Source organism: Rousettus aegyptiacus, unplaced genomic scaffold, assembly GCF_014176215.1.
Source record: "Rousettus aegyptiacus isolate mRouAeg1 unplaced genomic scaffold, mRouAeg1.p scaffold_m13_p_8, whole genome shotgun sequence".
Classification (NCBI taxonomy): Eukaryota; Metazoa; Chordata; class Mammalia; order Chiroptera; family Pteropodidae; genus Rousettus; species Rousettus aegyptiacus.
In genome coordinates, this window is record NW_023416311.1 from 32,509,503 (window position 1) to 32,529,343 (window position 19,841).

At 45.0% G+C, this 19,841-nt stretch overlaps 1 protein-coding gene across 5 annotated transcripts in view; it reads left to right on the forward strand.

Moving 5' to 3' along the window:
- Positions 1–18,060, forward strand: part of MARCHF3 (membrane associated ring-CH-type finger 3) — a 131,593-nt gene extending 113,533 nt beyond the window's left edge. For all 5 annotated transcript variants that reach the window (XM_016121935.2, XM_036225454.1, XM_016121934.2 and 2 more), the window contains 2 exons: positions 10,785–10,994; positions 17,124–18,060. In XM_016121935.2, the coding sequence (XP_015977421.1) occupies positions 10,785–10,994; positions 17,124–17,282 (369 nt within the window). In that variant the 3' untranslated portion in view covers positions 17,283–18,060. The remainder of the gene's footprint in view (positions 1–10,784; positions 10,995–17,123) is intronic.
- The last annotated feature ends 1,781 nt before the right edge of the window (positions 18,061–19,841 follow it).

The window sequence follows — 19,841 nt, forward strand, 5'->3', positions numbered from 1 at the left end:
AGCTTAAACTCTTGTAGTGAATATAAACTAGTGTATTGTATTATAATCAGCAACCCTTCTAAGAGACTAGAACTTAATTATTCCAATCACTAAAAGAAAGCAGAATTATGTAATATGATGGAGGTTCTAAATATCATTACAATGGTAATCATACTACAATATTAAACATATCAAATTAACATATTGTACACCTTAAATTTATACAATGTTTTATGTCAAATATATCTAATAAAATACACACACACAAATATTACTGAAGGGGAAAAAAAGCTGGAACTCTCTCCCCTGAAATGCACAGAAATTCAATGTTCAGATACAGCTTCAAAGGGGTCACAGGTTTTCTGATCTAGAAAGATAGTTATGTAAATTGCAAGGGAGCACATAGATTTTCCAAAAATGTCTCCTGCACCCTTAAAATGTTTTAAGCATGAAAAGTAAGGGAACCACTTTTCAACACTACACTTCAAATTCCCTCCCCTATGAGGAGGCCACATTATAATTCCATAGGTGCCACAACTGTGGGTACGATTTGCTAGTCTTGAAGGGAGAGCTAGTGATTCAGTCTGCACACACACAGGACCAGGCTAGTTATTAACTTGGGTTCTTCCATGGTTGGCTTGATTCTGCCTTGGGGACACATAGGGGGCACATGTCTTAGGATCATTCAAGCTCAAAATGTGTATGTGTCTCCCAGTTGGAGCAGAGCTTTCCCACAGACAGGAACCGTGTTCACCCATCTGGTCTCCTGCTCACCCTTCTACAAACGCCAGCCCTTGATGTCGTGACCCGTGTCGTTTAAGCCATTGCCCCTGCCCCTTAAGAATGTCTTTCCTGAAGATAGCTCTGTGAGGTTTGTAGCAAAATGGTCTATCCACATTGAACGTCATCAAGAGAAGTAATGCCAGCTATAAATGGAAAACATTGCTCTCCCCTCATGTGACACCATGGCATGTTTTGACCTGGCATTCTGACATTCTGGGCCCCATACCTAATGAAGGCTGTCCAATAAGCCCTGGAGAGCACTATACACAGATGGCCGGGTTGGCCTGGACAGAAAGAGGGAGACTCTTTAGAAATGAGGAAGCTAAAAAAGGGTATGTTGGAAATCTTGAAAATCCTGAACAGCTTAGAGAATGTGAGAAGGGAGTGTGTAACACGACTCAAATTACTTGGATGCTAGTGAGCTCTCTTTGAAGTTTGAGGACAGGGAGTTTTGAACAAAAATAAAGTGGTACCACCAAATACTGTGGCTTGTAAACGTAAGCCATTGCCTTAAGTGGAGCCTAGAGACGTGCCAGAATCATTTGTTGCTAGGCTGTATCTAATACCAGCAAGGTCAGCCAGGCTCCCCTGAATATTTGTGATCCTTTTTGGCAGCAAAACACTGGACTATAGGGACTGGGAATCGAAAATTCCTCTGTTCTCGCAGTCCTTCCATCAAGCAGAAATTTTTCTCTTTCTCACAGTGTTCTCATTCTTGCTTACTTTGGGAATATGTGGCCCTGGTAAGAAGGTCTCTTCTATCTTCTATTTCAGTGGATGGTATTTCACGGACATCCTTTCACCATACTCTGCTTGGACTGTTTTCATACTCACATTCTCACTATATCCGAAGGATATAGATTTTTAAATGTGGTCCCATTTTGAGGACTAGTTTTAAATTGGATCTCTCCTTCTCTATTCCCTAAAACACCCCCAATCATCAAAATAAGGGTTTATTATCCTTATTCATTTTATTCATCATAGTCTCATCTTTCATCTGGAGTTCCAATTGGGGCTTTTACTTGGTACACTGTCCTGGGACCCTTTACCCCGTGATCCTGTCCTTCTGCTAGAAGTAATCATTCAAAGCTTCAGAAACCTGATCTCCAACAGCAAGGCAGCAGAGAGGATGTGAGATGCCAGCAACTTTACCAACTGGAGGGTCCAAGGCCCCTTAAGAGCCAAAATGAAGCCAGGCTAAGGGGACTGGGAGCTGTTCTTTGTGGCCCGTTTATAAATGACTACACTGTATGAATCCATTGTGTCCCAAAGTAAATCATTTCTATTTTTGACATTGTGCACCTTATGTATCAGTTTCTTCTGGAAATTCCTGTATTGTTGTTCTCCATCCTTTCCTGGTTATTCATCTCTTCTTATGTTTCTGGCTTTTTACATTGATTATATATGCCACATAATCCTGAAGCATCTTCTCATTTCAGATAAACAATTTCCATTTGGCCGTGATCACTTTTACACAGTGATGATTTGAGATAATTAGAGAGAAATGATTCCCATTTTCTTTATATCTGAGGTTGCAAGTGAATATATAAAATTATTTTTCCATCTAATTGTGCTGTGCTGCTAATCTTATCTTTGGAAAATTTCAAACCATTGGTGTTCACGTGTTTAGCATTTGTTTAACTAATGCCAGAGCCAAATTATAATGTCCCAAAAACAAACATGGTATTTATGGAGCATTATAGCCCATTAATTGGCTTATTGGCCTAAGTCCTCCACGGAGCACCACAAATCTCTGGGGTGCCCTTGAACATGACTTACGCTTCGGCCAAATCACAGCTGTGAATGCTTTACTGTATTTTATCAGATGAGTCAGGATGAGTGGTCTTACATATGTATGTATATATTCAATTAAAACTCATCTGATTTCAACCCACAGCAATCCTCTGGTTTGGAAAGATTTATATATTGCTTCAACTAATACTTACTAAGCACAAATTAAATATTTTAGGAAATGGGGTATAACTGAACAAGCAGAAGAGTGTTGTATGCTAATAGAGCTTGCCTGCTAGGGCAAAAGCTCAGAATAAACAAGCAAATAAAGAAAAAGGTTATTTCTGATTGCGATAAAAGTTATAAAGGAAGAAAAAGTTGTCCTGGTAAAGAGTGACTGGGGTGAGAGAATGTAAGGTCGTTCGTGAAGGCCTCTCTGAAGAGGTGATATTGGAGTGGAGATACAACCCACGAGGAGGTACCAGCCATGGGAAGAATTCCAGGCAGAAGGAACAGCCACTGCTAAGGTTCTGAGGCAGGCATTTCAGTATTTCTGAAACAGGAAAATACACTACTGAGGAGAAGTTTGAGAAGTCAAAGGAGTTAGATTCCAGGTGCTTAAACTTTCCTGTAATGGAGCTCTTGGCTATTGATTGAAGCCTATGGATCCCTTTTCAGAATCATGTTTTTAATTACATAAAATAAAAGACATAGGGATGCAAAGAAAACAAATTACGGTATTATTTAGCATTCGAAATATTTAAAAGACAAAGTTGTGACATAAAACATAAGTGCTTCTTTAACACCTTTTGTGGCAGATCTGATTACTATGAAGTAGCGATATGTCAAGAAATCAGCAACAGTTTATAATGTGATATGAAATATCTGTGATTTCTATTGGTGACAAAGTCACAAATACTGCTCACACCACTGAGATTTTCTGCATAATTCAATGAAATGCTAAATTTCAATTAGAGGTTGTGGAAATAAAGATATGCTTTTTTTCCTCTCCATCCAAATAACACAGATCCCTTGAATCCTATCCTCGGCCCCCTTGAGGGCTGTGGAGCCAGGGGACAAACAAACACCAGGCTACATCATGCAGACTTTGTGGGCCATGCCAGGGCTAGTTAGGCAAAGTGCAATACAGAGCCACTGGGAAATTTTAAGAAAGAGAAGCAATGTGATCTTGCTGTTTTAGAGAAACTGAATTCTAGGATAACAGGAATAGAGGAGTGAGGAGGCTATTATATGGTTCGGTGAAAGATGAGGAAAAGAGTAATAGCACTAGAAAGAGAGATGTTGACATGTTCAAGATGTATTCCGGAAGAAGTGGCAGGGTGTGCTGATAGACTGGATGTAAGGGCCGGGGAGGGGGATACGATGGCACTGAGGTTGTTTACAAGAGCCAGTAGGTATTGGTGTTGGTACTGGTGTGGGACAGACAACCTGGAAGAAAAATCGATTTGCGAGAGATTTGGGGTGGTGGAGATGAGTCCAGTCTTCCATCATGGCCCTTGCAAAGTTTGAGATGTTTATTACACAAATGGAGAGAGATTTAGTAAGCAGCAAGATACACCAGCCTTGGAGCTCAGGAGAGTTGGCCTGAAAGATGATACATACATTCTTCAGTTGAACCTCATGTTTTGAACAATAGTGGGAACTTAAGACAACTAGAGAGGGTCCTTCACCACTCTTCTCAAAGCTGTGCCTTCCTCACTCCTTTGAGGGAGACTCCCATTTTTAACTCCACTAGAGAGGTAAAAGAACTTAATAAGGTCACACAGCATTTGGAAGGACCAAGAACAGGGAGCAACTGGAAGCAGTATTTCGTCTCCTGCTCCCAAGGCCATGTTTTAGCTCCTACACGGTGCTCCTTTTCTGACCTTATCCGTTGCAGGAGTAAACAAAAATTAGGATCAAGATGTTATGCAATGCTGAAGCAAGCAGAAGGAAGGAGTTGAAAGAAAGGTAGGCTGGAGATTTCAGATATCGGCTCCTTCACCAAGTAACCTTGAACAAGTAACTTAACCTCCCTGAGGCATAATATCCTAATTCAAAATGCAATAATAGTACCACCTGGCATTTTTAAATGCAGTAAAATTATCTGGCACATAACAGGTACTCAGTACACATTTTTGGTTGAATTAGAGTCGTATAATTTTTAAACAGATGTTTGGTATTGTCTTTTTCTCATATATTTCAAGGTAGTTTTCTTCTAGAAAAAAAGAAGATAGTAATTGTGACTAAGACAGTACAAAGGACCTGGAATAACTTATTGGTTTTTTCATGCTATTTCTTGACATATGGATAAATAGATGGTATTCTACAGTTGTATACATCCTGGGAAAACAGCTTGAAGAAAAACTACAGGTTTTTTATCTTATAGCAACAAAACAATCTGTAGATATTGCTCTGGGAAACGTAAAAAGTGCTGTATAAGGAATGCTGCCTCTAGTTCAGAGGTCTAAAAGTAGTGAACTTAATGACGTGATGTTTATACGCCAACAAATTTTCTCCTTACCAACCAATTTAATTAGTCTAAGTAATATTTTTAACTAAGACCATTTCTGGTCAGGGCTTCTGGTGCTTCAGATATTCATTCACTTTATCAAGCATCTATTATATTCCAGCATTGTCCTTGGATTGAGGCATACAAGAACAAATAGCCATCATGAAGCTCTCATTGGAGTGAGGAGCAAAAAATAAATAAGCAAGCATACGAATAAACACACAGCATTAGTTCAGAGAGTGTCATAGAGGAGGTAATGTTCATAGGTGCGAGGAGTGTTTCAGTGAGAAGACGCCCTTTCAGCTGAGACCTAAATGATGAGAAGGAGCCAGCCATGCAAGAATATGGGCAAAGCCTGTTCTCCATACAGGAACAACCATTTGTAAGGGTTGGAAATGAAGAAGTGGTTGAGGGAGGCGGGCAGGGATGAGGGTAGGTCTTACAGGTCCAGGTGAAAAGTTTGGCCTTCATTCTAACCATTGGAGAGTGTTAAGCAAAGGAGTAATGTGATCTGATTTGCATTTTTACCAGGTCGCTTCGACTGTTGTTTTGGAACTGGACTGTAGGGAGGCCAGAGTGGCAGCAGGGAGGCTTATTGCCTCCCAAGCAAGAGATGAAGGTGGCCAGGGGTGGTGGCAGTGGAAATGGAGAGAGTGCACAGATCACAGATATATGTCTAAGGCAGTGCCTTACTGAAGGGCCAGCTATCCGGGGCAGACACGGAGAGGAAACAGGATGACGGAGGGACTGGGTGGAGGGTGTTGTCATTTACTGATATGGAGAAGACTTGGAGAAAAAAAAAATGTTGTGCGTTAAGTGCCAAATCAAGAGTTCTGTTTTGGACAGATTAAGTAAGAGTTGTGTGTTAGTCATCTCCTGGGAGATGTGAAGTGGGCTGTTGAATGTGCACATCTGGAGCTTTGGAGAGAGGCCAGAGCTGGAGATTGACATTTTAGGGTCACGAGCAAATCCTCTGTAAAGTTTTCATTTGAGCTGCACTGCGTCAAGCCTGGTTTGATGGCTATCTGGAGCGTGCCTCTCCTTGGCTTCCCTGGAGTCAGAATTTCCCTCTGTGTGACTTCAGCTATCCTGGAAATTCATTGATAGTCTGGAGTTCAGGGATTCAAAACACCGGTAGGAGTTTGTTTTTGTTCTCTGCTGTGTTTCAAGTTAACTGAAATGCATGGTTTTCGGATTTCGTCTTCAGTTTTGAATCATGCAGAGGATGTGTCACATATCTTCTGATCGTCACACCACCCCTTTCACATTGCGGCTCCCCAGGCAAGCAAGACAGCTTAGTGTTGGTTGTGTTGGGCTTCAAAACTAAGATTCGTGCCAAGGCAGGCAAGTTCTTGGTCGATAACTCTGCCAAGTGTCAGATTAACAGGAGACACTCAGACGGATGAACCCAAGTTAGTAAACACTGAGACTATGCCTTCTTTTTTTTTCCACTCCATAAATTTGTTATAGTTCTATCAGTTGTTATCCCTTCTATCAGTTCTTCCATTCTCATGGTTTCTCATTAAGGAGATTCATGGGGAAGGTTGTAATCGATCAGAGCTATTAGCCGCCAGAGTGTAATCTGATTCTGGTACAAACTGACCTGCACAGTGTCCTGTCCACCTTGGGGATTTAAGCTCAGAGCCTGTGAAGCAGAATCTAATGTCCTGGAGCACCGCACCTTCTTTACCCCTACCCACCAGTAAGGGGTTTAACAAATTGACACTGGAATTAGATCCAAACCCTCAGTCAGCCCACTTTGAAAGTAACCCCTCGTGCCTGGCCCACCTCAGACGTACATTTACAGCCAGTCAGTGATGCTGTGTCACTGGTGGGAGAATACTGCTTTAATTCCTCTGCTGTCTCGGGCCCTGCAGTGCCGATTACCGTGGGGAATTCTGTTTTGTTTAGTCAGTTGGTTGGTTGGTTTTTGTACTGATTTCCAAGAGTAGATCAATCTTATGGTTCAGGAACAAGTCAGTGATTGGAATGAGATAACTACAGAAAAAAAGGCACTCACTGCCAGAGCTTTTGAAAGCATGATCTCTGTCTGCTTTAGATGGAGCCAGAGAACAAAAAGCAGGAAGGGTGCCCTGGACTGCCCACAGATCCCCTGGCAGCAATGTAGGTGGGCTCACCAGGTGAAAGTCGCCATACAAATCAGTCTTCTCAATCATTGATCTCAGCTTTTAAAATACAGCTAACCATGTATGAACTAAGGACCAAGGTTAAACTAAAGACTCTCCAAGAAGGATATTTTAGCTTCAAAAGCTGTCCACAAGTGGCAGGACAGATTAACTCAGAGCTGGAAGTTAGGATCTAACATCCTGGAGCACCGCACCCTTCACCCTTACCCGCCAGTAAGGGGTTTAACAAACGGATGCTGTAATTGACTGGCATCTCGCGCCAGTGGAACCGTGATAGTTGAATGTTCCTTCTCGCACTGACAAAAACAGTTGGAGTATGATCCAGCTCCTCCTCGTTTTACCTACCCACTACCTCCTCATTTTTTTGGTTGCTAAGAATGATGACATCATGAGTGGTTAGGAGCGCAGTCTTTGGAGCTGGACCGGCCACATGGACTAAAACTAGGGCTAAGCTTCTACAAGTTATTTAACTTCTCTGGGCCTTGGTTTCCTATCTATAACATGCTGGTGATAACTGCTCCCAAAGATTATTGAAAAATAAATCAGTTACAACAGATAGCATATAAAATAGTGCTCGGAATAGTGTAAGGTGAATACATATAAGCTACTGTTATTCGTTCAACGTTGTGAGTGTTGAATGTACTAGATGCTGGTGATATAAAGATGAGGGCCCACCTCAGTTCAGGTGGGAAGATGGGCACACAAACAGACCTGCCATTCTGCCTCAGCCTCCTTACGGGGCCTTCATTTTCGTAAGAGATAAATAACACTTGGGGTTCTGAAGAAGTCCCAGATTTTAACATAAAAGTATCTGTTTAAAGAACTATATACCTAAATATGACCCAGCAGCAAACAACACAAAGACTACACCACGCCAAAAATATATAGATAGATAGATATAGTGTTAATAAGATATGGAACCTTGGTATTGAATGATCATGGATATATAAAATGGCCTGGAAACTTTACGGGAATATAAACGATCAAAAAATAATTAGAAAATAGGAAACGAAATAAGCAATAGTAATTTCTAGTTTGCCTATTTAATTTCTTTTACATCAAACAGAGATAGGTAGTGATTCATAATTACCTCTGTCCACACCTGAGTTATTTCATTGGGTAATGTCAAGAGCCACATAGATAAGTAAAGTACTAAATTAGTTTTAATAAAGTATATTCAGAATTCTAAAGCAAAAGAAATCAGAGGGAGTCTTAGCTAGTGAGGTCAGGTCGTCTGTGAAGATTTGTCACGTATTTATTGAGGAGCTGTTATGTGCCAACAGGAAAAGTAGTCCAGGCTTCCAGGTCTGCTTCTGGGGAAAATCTAAATGGCAAGGGGAGTCAGGTGGTTGCAATTTGGGTACCATCGCTTAAGAATCTAGACTTCTGAATGTATTACTGATTTAATTTTCAAATATTTTACTGATAGGACATCTGAATAAGAGTGGAGAGATCCTGGTCCTCTTCTCAGTTTGACCTCTGAATCACGTAGAGCAATCAGTTAACCTTGCTGAGCTTCTGTAAATTGAGATAACAATGCCGGGTTTCTACTCTCCACTTCATAGTGATATTCCTAGTATTTAGGCAAGAAAATGTTAATAAGTGTTCTTTGAATTTCTGTGAAGCTGATGGGATGTCTGAGGTAGCATGATGACATGTGGCAGGGTTAATGTTGTTTGCACTTGGTCATTTTGGTATTTATATTAAATTTTTATAATGCTGTATTTATATTCACAGACGAGTCAACTCCCCATTATCTATTTTTAAATATTTATTCAGGTCCATTTTTGAGCTGAGGTTCACTTCTTTCAGCGTCTCAGCCCATTTTTAAAGTAGGTTGTCACTGGAAAGTGCTATGTTGGGCATTTCAGGTTATTTAATATTTGCTTCAGGCAACATTCGAGGAAGATCACCTCTCAGAAAATTTTCTTCAGTGCCTTTTACCCCCTGTCTCTTCCGCTCGCTGCTGGAGTCTTTTGCTGGCCGCTACATTGCTCTTTCCTCAGCTTGCTGTCCTCTCTGCCGCTCTTCTGTCTCTCATCTCCCCTGTCATGGTCCTTTCCCTCGTACCAGTGGTTTTGTGGGAACTGAGGTGTCTGCTCAGCAGCCCATAGTGCTCCCGTTTGGGGGCCAGCCCACAGCACTACTAGGCCTTCTCATTTGTTGGTGGGATGAAATGGAAGACAGAGGCAGCCAGGCTCTCTCCCCAGCCCTACCCTGTCATCTGTGTTTGGCCCCACTCCTTCTCTAGACTCCTTGGCCTCTATCATTACTACATGGGATAGTGAGATGGGAATGCCAGATCATATGCGGACATGTTTCAATGCTAATCTGAAGCCTCCAGGCCTCATTACCAGTATGTACGAACACCAATATAGAAGCATGACTTTTCCTAGAATGGATCATGGAAAACATTTCAGCAGTCATTCAATGATTCCCCACATGCAAGGACAACACCTCAGCGATAGTCTTTAAATAAGGACAAAGTTTCCTCCAATTTTGGGGGGGTTGAGTCGGTCAAGGTGGTAGCACAAATAAGATGTGAGGGATGGTCCTAAATAGGAGGTTCAGGGTCCCGAAACATATGGGAGGGGCATTACTGAGTTCATGGAGTCGGGTGAGCCTCACTGATGTGGGGTGGACCACAAGGCTCAGTGATTCACTAGGAGGACTTACAGGGCTCAGAAAAGCTCTTATGCACGCGATTACGGTTTATTGCAGCGAAAGGATACCAATTAAAATCAGCAGAAGGGAAAGGTACGTGGGGCAAAGTCTAGAAGAAACTAGGCACACGCTCCCGGGTGTCCCCTCTCAGTAATGTCACACAGGTGTACTTAATTTTTCCGGCAAAAAATTGTGACAACACATAAAAGCATTATCAACCAGGGAAGCTCACCTGAGCCTTGGTGTCCTGGTGTTTATTGGGGTCAGCTGCAAAGGCATGCAGTGCCTGCATGACTAACCTCAGCCACTCAGACTCCAGCCCCCAGGGCAAAAATAGGTGTTGAGCATAAATAACATCCTTGGCATAAACTGATTACACTGGTACCCTGTGGCCCAGTGCCTCCGGCATACAAAACACTCTTGCACTCTTGTCAAGCAGAATATTATAAGGACTCAGCATCACCTCTTGGGAGCCTGTCTTGAAAACAGGTCTTTCTCGGAAATAAGCAGGGATTGAGGAACCCAGGCCTGGCAAGTTAATCCTTTCCTCCACACATTCCCAGGGTGAGGACACTGGAAGGCTTTGGCCATGTGATGGCACTTCTTGCACCTCAGCTGTTATCTTCCAAAAATAACATCCTCTCAACCGTCCACATAGAGTCATTGTGATTCATAATAATAACTGTTGAACTATTTTGAAAAACAGCAGCCCATTTGCAGCAAGGACACATTCTCATCATCATCATCATCATCATCATCATCATTATTGTCATATTATTATCATAATCACTATTATTCAGGGGGCAGGGGCATGGGAATAAGCCCTGAATGCTCCCTGTGATCTCAGAGGAGGTTGGAAGTACCTTTTTCCAGATTCCGATGACAGACAACTTCAGAGCAGTGTGTCTCCACTCCGCACAGGCGTTTAACCTTGTCCTTGTCTTTCTCTCTCTCCCTCTCCCTGGCAGTGGCTCAGAAACCCAGGCCCCCAGCACGAGAAGCGGACTCTGTTTGGAGACATGGTGTGCTTCTTGTTCATAACCCCACTGGCCACCATCTCGGGCTGGCTCTGCCTGCGGGGCGCCGTGGATCACCTGCACTTTAGTAGTCGGCTCGAAGCAGTCGGACTGATTGCACTCACTGTCGCACTCTTCACTATTTACCTCTTTTGGACACTAGTAAGTATGGCCCGTGGCCCCGGGCTTTGGGCCAGCTGGCGCTGGCAGCCCCACGGCTGGCTCAGCCTCCTGTCTTGTCTGTAGCGTGTCTCACATTCTCGGTAGAAGAGAGACCTTCGCATGCTGGTGAGAGTATGTGATTTGGTTTATTACTCTGTGTGTGTGTGTGTGAGAGAGAGAGAGAGAGAGAGAGAGAGAGAGAGAGAATTGCAGGTCAAGTAAAGAAAAAGCCCCTTCTGAGAGCACATCAGTCAAAGGCACACACCCTCACCATTTCCCTCCTCTGGTAGTCTAGGCTCCATCTGTCATGAGGCATGGCGTTTTCTTCCTTTTGTTTATGTTCCTCCCTTTTGCTGGGATCATGGTAGATTATGAATGATGCACTTGGCCACTGCTGCTGTCGCTGCCTGCACAGACCGTCAATCCTCCTGCTGGTTATTTTCTTCTTATATCCTGACACAGCCTAAGTCTTTACTGGGTGTGGAGCTGCACTTTGCCTGATGATGATTCTGTGTCGGGATATTGACTGTGCTGCCCATAAAAAACACTAATTTATCTAGCTGAGAAGCTGCCACCAAAGGAAAACCATTTCCCAATAAGTGTTCCCGCTGTATGAGGAAGAATTTTTAAACATCTCTGTTTTTTTCCATTCTTTTAACTCATGAAGTAACTTGATTGCTCGGGTACCAGTTGGCATCACCCACAAAGCGCAGCATTTGATCTTCTTTATGCTTCCCTCTAGGACCTTCAGGGAAGAACGTCACTACCAAGAATATTTTCAGAAACTGAGCCCCCTGCTTCCTGGCATTACTCTTCCATGCCTGCTCATTTCTAATCTGAGCACGTTCCATTGTTATTCAATACGTATTTCCTGTCTAAAGCGTACCATCCCCACATCCCATAGCACAGTGTCAGCCTGCGGAAGCCTCCGTGGCTCACATTTCCTCCCAAGCCCTGGCCCACCAGCGGCCATTCTTACCATGCTGACCGCAGCCCCCTCCTCATTTCCCCCTTATACCTCCCCTCAGGTGAGGGTGCACAGACAGTAAGTGGGATCTGACTGCCTTTGTAAACAGGGAGTATTCTGATGCTTCTGACTTCCTCTGAGTCCTCTGATTAAACTAGGCATTCTGTTCCCAGTCTGTTGAAGCCCCCAAACAAAACTATTATTGCCGCCTTTAAAAGTCTATTATTCCAAAGTGTATCCTGATTCATTGTGAATCAAGCAGTGATTCAGAAGTCACAAGGTCATTGTGACAGAAAGAGAGAGAGTTTAAAATAAGTTAAATAGCCTAACTAGCATGTCACTGCTCTGAGCCCCAGTGCTCCCATCCGTAAAGTGGGAACGGTAGTAATACCCATCCTGCCGACTTCCCCTGGTGTTGTCACATGCAAGTGACAGAGGACAGGGCAAAGCACTTTGGAAAACAACTTTTCACCATGTTTGGAAGTATACTTATCTGTGGCTTTTCTCAAAAGAGTTCCTAAGGTGAAGATGTAGATCTGAATGCTGGGCTTTCAGACCAATCGAAGGCCTTTTATAAAGCATGCACTTACCTAACGAGAAAGAAAAAAGCAGGGAATGACAGAGGAACAAAGAAAGAAAAGAAAGAAAGAAATTACCTAGAGAAAAATGGATGTGACCCTGTTCTATCTCTCATTTTAGGTGGAAGGAAGGCTTGGGTAGGAAAGGAACCTGGGGTTGGCTCTTTCAGGAGAGTGATAATATACTTCGTTCCAGAAACATTTCCAAGATGCAATGCTGCACGGTAAAAAGTGCGTGCATTTAGAATCCCAAAGCCCTGTGTCTAAACCCAAGATTCAGCATCCTAATAGCTGTGTAGCTTTAACGGGATACCTAGCCTCTCTGATCATCCTTCCCCTTATGCAAAAAATGGAGGAAATGACTGATGACCCCTGGGTCAATGGGCTATTGTGAGGATTAGGTGGGATAACATGGGAACATGTATCAGAGCACCTGGCAAAAGGCACCCTGGTTTTCTTCCTGTGGTTTCCCTGCTCCCCCAACTCCTGCCCCCTCCTCCCCACGCAGACCTCTATACAATGCAAAGCAGCTGGTGAGAAAGAGGGGCATTTCTGCCCTTTGACTGGTATGAAAACCATGCTGAACAGGGCACCGCATCGAGACTAACTCCTTCCCAGATAAATGCCGTACTGAGCTGCTCTGGCAAGAGCGGTAATTCAGAAGCTGACAGGACTTGGAAACTGCCCTCCAGCAGAAACCCACAGTAAACAAGCTGTCAAGCTTAAGGAGAATATGCTGTGAAAATGTCTTAGATAAACAAACACAGTGTCAGTCTAGCCCGACTCTTCAGAGGAGCCTTCCTGGAAGGGCCTGCCAGGCGCTGTAAACAGGGTCACGCATCCACGCTGCCCGACCGAAAGTGCCTTTGTTGTCCCTCACCCGCTCACCTGGCCACCGAGGGCCCTGATCTTGATACACGCTGGGCAAGGTCTACATCCTGGAACCTGCTGTGTGGAAACGCAAGCATCTGGGACCCAGGCGGCCAAGGCCTCAGCCGGCTCCACGTTGAGAGCTCAGGAGCAGAACGCCCCAGAAACAACACCGTTCATCTCGCAAACCGTTCGAAGTCCATGGACAGACACTAAGAGAGAGATGAGAACTGAGTCCATATCAAGCGTTAAGAAACTGTCCACTGTGGAATTCATATTGGTCCCGGTTTAGCGGGGCACGAACGGAGGCACCACAGGCAGCAACTGCGGGGAGTCCTTTCCGTCACCGGGGCGCGGATGCAGCCGGTGCCCGGCACAGGAGCTGTGGTTCAGTCAGAGCGGAATGAGTGACATCCAGTCCCGTGGGTTAATCATTTAAATTCTCATTATAAAGAGAGAAAATCTCCAACAGGATCCTGTCCCACAAGGCTCACTGCGAGACCGGTTTAGACAAGCCCCCAACAGCCCAAGGCAGCCCCCTGGTGCTCGCAGAGATCCGTGATCCCGATCCCGGGCCAGGCATGTCTCCCAGGCTGATGTAATCCCGCTCATCCCTCTTCTCTTTCACGGAGCAGTCAGGGATCAGAGAGCTGGGCTCGTTTCTGGGAGGGCCCCTTACAGAGCCCTGGCCCCATCCATGTGCTTCGGTCCCACCATAACCTCCGGAGAGAAACAGCAGAATAAAAATATGGAATGAGGAAATTTCCCAAAGCCTGCTGAGAATTTGCAGCAGCCTGTCACCTACCTGACGGGGAGAGGTGGATTCCTCGCCTTGAGCCACCCATGTGACCACACTTTCCCTACAGGCCTTGCCCGTCGGAGACAGGAGGTGAATAAATAGGCTTTGGATAAGGAAATGAGTGCGCTTCAAGAAACCCGCCCATGAGGGGTCGTTCTATGAGAACAGCGGCCCCGTGCTCGTTCTTCCTCCTCTCTCCTAAAAACCTCGGAAATTTCGGAAATATCTAAATGAAATAGCCATAGCTTCTTTTTCGTTTATGTTTCTTTTTCCCTCAGTGCCTCTTTATTCCTCTAAATCAAACCTCCCTTTTTCCTGTTCTCTTCCCTTGCAGAGAGGGAGTGATATACAGTCTTTAGAGAAGGGAGCCAGCATTGACCCGGGGCATCTGCACACTGCACATCTACACTGAGCCCAACTTCCTCTATTTCCCCTGATACAGAGTCATCTTCATCTGATGCTCTTTTCCTATTGATTGGATTTGCCTGTGGACTGTGGTCATTAACAGCAATTAGGATAGATTAATGCGTAATAAGGTCTCATTCGTTTGTCTGAACAAGTGGGCTGACTTTTGTATTTCCTGCCAAGAAACCAGAAGCCGACTAAGTCTTTGACTCCCTGGCTTCCTTGAAGCGGTGTGCTCAGGCTGGAATGACCGTGCCAGGCACCTGGGGCCCCTGTTAGAATGCAGCTCTGATTCCTTAGGTCTGAGCTGAGGCCAAAATTCTAAGCAAGGCATTGAACGAAAGAGGCCAACCTCTTCCCCCCGCCACCCCAATTTCCTCTGTTGAAAAAGGAATGTCACAAAGTTATCATCATTTCCATATTTAACACATTAAAAAAAAAAAAAAAAAACAGGCCAAAAACACTAACTCGTACTTGAGGCACTATGCTAGGTGCTTTTTATGCATTATCTCGTTATTCACGTTTTACAAACTAGGGGACTGGAACTTGGAAACAGCAAACAACCCTACTAAAGTCACAGAGCCACTAAGCGGAAGATAGAAATTCAAGCCCAGGGTGCCTGGCCCCAGAGCCCGAGGCCTGCTCCCTCCCCTGCAGAAGAAGGTGCTGCCCATCTGTACCCACAGCTACTTCTCTGTTACTAATACCGACCATACACAGTTCCTTAACATTATGGATGAAGGAACTCTTGATTTGAAATCCAGCTTTCCTGTAATATTTCCAGATTCCAGACTTCTTATACTGGCAAAGCTCTTCATTAGTACTTATCTGTGCTCTACCTCTTCCCTGCCCTTGGCCCTGAACAGCAGGCTTTCCCACCTGCCTCTCTTACATTCATGAGTAGCACCAAGCAGCCACGGGACGGAATAGATAGAAGAGAATCAAGCTTTAAAAAAGAAAAGAAAAAAACCCTGATCTGCTTTGGCGTGTTCAGGGCCTTTTGGAGAAAAGCACATCAGTGTGAATTTAGAAGCTTATATTTTCATACCCAAATCTCTCTGGCCCTCAGCCTGTGGCATTTGCTTCCGAGCCTCAGAACTTAGAGCGAATGGCCTTGAATTTCATGATTCTGCCATGAAGACTAACAGGCCCTTTCTGATCAAGGGCCTGCACTCTCCCCTACTCCTAGAAGTGCTGAGCTCAAACCATCAGGTCAGCCCACTCTCTGACCACCATGGACCTATTCACCCCACCCCCAGTGGTTGAAGAGCTCATACCTGGATAATTTGTTACTCTAAAGCCCGTGGATAATTTGGCAACTTCCTTCCCAGCACTTACTTGGTCATCCAGATGCAGTCAAATTGGATCCTGTTCCCATTTTTAAAGGCAATTTGTACATCTTCAAAAGTACAGATGAAACTGAATTTCCTGGGCAGCCCATCAGTGCTTTATGCTGGCCTTCTCCAAAACAAACCACACACATAAGCTTCTCAATTCCAGTATATTTACTTGAGGAGCAAGAATTTGGGGGGCACAGTTGTGTCACAATTAGCCATGAGTTTACTGCTTATATTGTCATGTACCATGGAAGAGAGGCTTAAGTCCAAAGCATTGTTACAATTAGAAAACATGGGCTTTTTCTTCACTCATCCATACACTCAGCAGACTCTACTGAACAACTTCCCAGTTCCAGACACTGTGGTAGGTGCAGAGCGTGCAGAGATGAATACAACACTAGCCCTGTTCTCAAGATGCTTTAGTGCGAGGGGACAGAGGACCAAGTACCCTGATGTACAGGGCACGTGATGCCATGCTGAGGTAGGCACCGTGGCTCAAGAAGAATGGACCAGGAGAGTCGGTGCCCATACCAGGGCTTCCCCTCTGGTGGCCACAGAAGGATGGAACTGGAGACAGCTGGGGATCACCCATCAGGGGCACCCAGTGCAGTTGTGCAGGTCATCCACGGCACAGCACGCAGGACGCCCTATCGTAGTATGAATGAGGTCCTTTGAGTTGTGCATTGTCCAACCTGCAGAAGGGTACAGGAAGCCCAAGCATCCCTCTCGTTTAACAGAGAGAAACCTGAGGACAGAAGGGCACATTGCCCAGTCCCACAGTTAGGCGAGGGACTGTACCCACTTTGCCCACTGCGTCCAGCCAACCTTCTTCATCACTGATGATTTGGGACCGAAACACCACAACCCCCAAAACAAATCCAAACTCAATAGCAACTTCATTTCCTACTGAGATCCTGTTTTGCCTAATATGAGGGAGAACCAAGGAAGCCTCCCCGGGAGCCCTACCCATTGTTTGCACATGGATGCTCTTTGCTTGGTGCCCCGTCTCCCAACGCTCAGCTCCTTGCTAGAGCAGCTTCGCTCAGGGTTCTTGCCCCGCTGTGCTGCTGCCAGCTGATTGGAGCTGTTTTAAATGACATGTTTGTTTCTTGGATTGATCGTCAGCTTCTGCTCACCTGAAATCTTCTCTTGTTTGTCCTCTCCTAACCACAGGTGTCATTTAGGTACCACTGTCGATTGTACAACGAATGGCGTCGGACCAATCAAAGGGTGATTCTCCTCATTCCAAAGTCTGTCAACGTACCTTCTACTCAGCAGTCCTTGCTAGGCCTCCATTCTGTCAAGAGGAACTCAAAAGAGACGATTGTTTGATGTCTGTGTGGTCGGTTGGTTGATCCGTTGTTTGGGTTTGGAAGTTTCTGCACTGCGGCCATGCACTGAGCCACCCCAACCCTTCCTCAAGCCCATGGGTCTAAGGACATCCGGAGCTGTGCTAACACATCTCCCCGAGCGACCGGCTCCGCCAGAAGAAAGCAAATGCTGTTTAACTTCAAATCATGGATGCTGCAATCATCTGATATTTGCTAAGCTGCCAAACTATGTTTATTTAGCAGATACTGTATGGAATTTTCTGAACACCTCTTTAACATATGAGGAAGGTTGTCCTGCCAAGGATGTGATTCAATTCTTCCTTTTTTATTACTATTTCAAATATATATATATATATATTAAACTTAGATGATAATCAAAATCAAAAAGCCAATGTTAAAACTGGTTTCTTGGTTTGGATGGGTTTTGTTTGGGTTAGTTTATTTGTTTCCGCTTTCTACTGTAGATTCTTTGGGGTCATTTGATAGCTTGAGTGGTCTTTTTCATCTTTTTAATGTCCCTTACTCAAGGGGACAGCATAACAGCTGCAGAACAAGTCATATTTGAAGGATGTTTTGTACTAAACTTCATTTAATTCTTCAGATTTTAAAGGTAAAAAAAGGTGTGGCAACTCTCCTCACAGTGAGCTGTTTATTTAAATTTCATTAAGGAGAAAAAACTATATGGTGAGAAGCACGCTCCTTCCAACTTGTTTGGTACTGACAGCCCATAGATGCTATTTTCTAATAATAAATATCCAGTGTGTGAAAGACAAACCCCACTGATTGCAATACTCTTTTTTTTTAATCGTAAAACCTGTCAAGTTTCCCAAAGTAGATTTTAAAAGGAAAAAGGTTAGTATCCTTACTCCCATCTCATTTAGTACTCGTCTTAATTCTGCATTCGCGACGACTTGGAGGATCATTAGACATTTCTAGGAACCCTGGACCTGTTTTGCATATCAATCAGCATTCCCATTGCTCTTCCGAATTTCTAGCTTGACAGGTAGATGTGGTGAAAAGCCTGTCCTCGCACTCTAAGGCCCCTTTGTCTGGGTTTCAAAACACAGAGCCGCACACAGTGCCTTCCCCCAACAATGAGCCGATTCTATCGCGGGCTGAAGCAGGCTTTTTCTAAGGGCTTCGTGTCCCTCTTTCATCTATTCCAGGGTAAATGGTATAAAGTGCACCCTGCATTTGTATGTCCACTGAAGAAGCCAGAGAGCAGATGTGTCGTCTGAGGAAACACTTGCTTGGGTGGGGGCTCGGGCTCCCGCTGTCCGCCCACCCACACACACGGGGGTGGGGAGAGGGGGGAGGTGGAGCCCAGCTTTTGGGAAATGCTTCAAATATGAATTTCTGGAACATGACCCACATTCCGATTGTCACTCCAGCGTCTGCCTCATGCTTCCCAAGCGGGAGAGCAGAAAGTGCAAAAGGAACAGGCGACGAGGAGGTAACGATCTTTATCTGCAGATTGATCAAGCTGATGCAGGTGTGGCCTTTGTCTGGGGAGCCCTCGGTTCTCAGACGGCTCCCCGGCTGCCTGGGAGGGAAACAGCTGTGCTCGCCGCTGCAAAACTCACGTGTGCTTTATGGTGTGTGACAATAGACTTTCTCCTCACCACGCTTCGCTTGGACACTGCAATTCCAGTAACATACGTCTCAGCCCTTTTGTTTACTCAGCCCTGCTCACCCTTCTGGGCTGTCATTTGCTGCACCACCATCAGCCGTTTCTTAATTGACCTTTTTAAAATGCTGGACGCCACTGGCTGTGCGCAGCTGTCACACATTAAATTTCCAGAGCCAAGGGTCCAACTTGGTAGCTGGTGAGTTGCAGCCCTGTAATATAGTTGATAAATGAGGCCCACCGGGTCTCGGTCTCTGAGCTGTCAGGTTAACCAGTGGCAACGCTCAACTGAATGGTACAAACGCTCATGAGGGGATCATACCCTTTCTCCTCCCTGCTTTTTCCATGAATTAAGGAAACGATAGATTCCCAGGATCATTTCCTGTTGAGGCTGGCTGCAGAGAATTCCTGCTGTCTTGGTTTGTAAGATGAGATATAATGATGCAAAATAGCAAAAGCAGGCGGGTCCTCGGTAGCCGCTGGGGTCCTGCGCCGGGAAGGTTGGCACATCGGTGCTATGCCTGTGCCACACCTCTTGCCCCCCATACTTGCATCCCCACCCTGGGAAACGAATGTGAGGAGCAGGTGGTATGTGGGGTGGTGCACGGGGCACTCCTGGTAGATGGGGTAGTATCAGTGCCTCCCTTCCCCGGCCACCAGCTTGGGACGTCCTTGTGAGAGACAGGTCTCCACCAGCACTACGGCCCATCCGAGATTGTGAAAGTTCTTGGAGGACCGTTCATCCCCTCTTGGTCCTTTATCCCTGAGGCCGTTCAAAGTGGGAGAGTCTGGGGACTAGCAGGTGCGCAAGGCACCAGCCACGAGGGCAGGGGGCAGGTGTGGGCTACAGTCCAGGCTCTGCATCTGTCACCATGCCATGCTGCACCTGCCTGCAAGATGCCAACTGGCGCCAAAGTACTCCATGGGTTACCA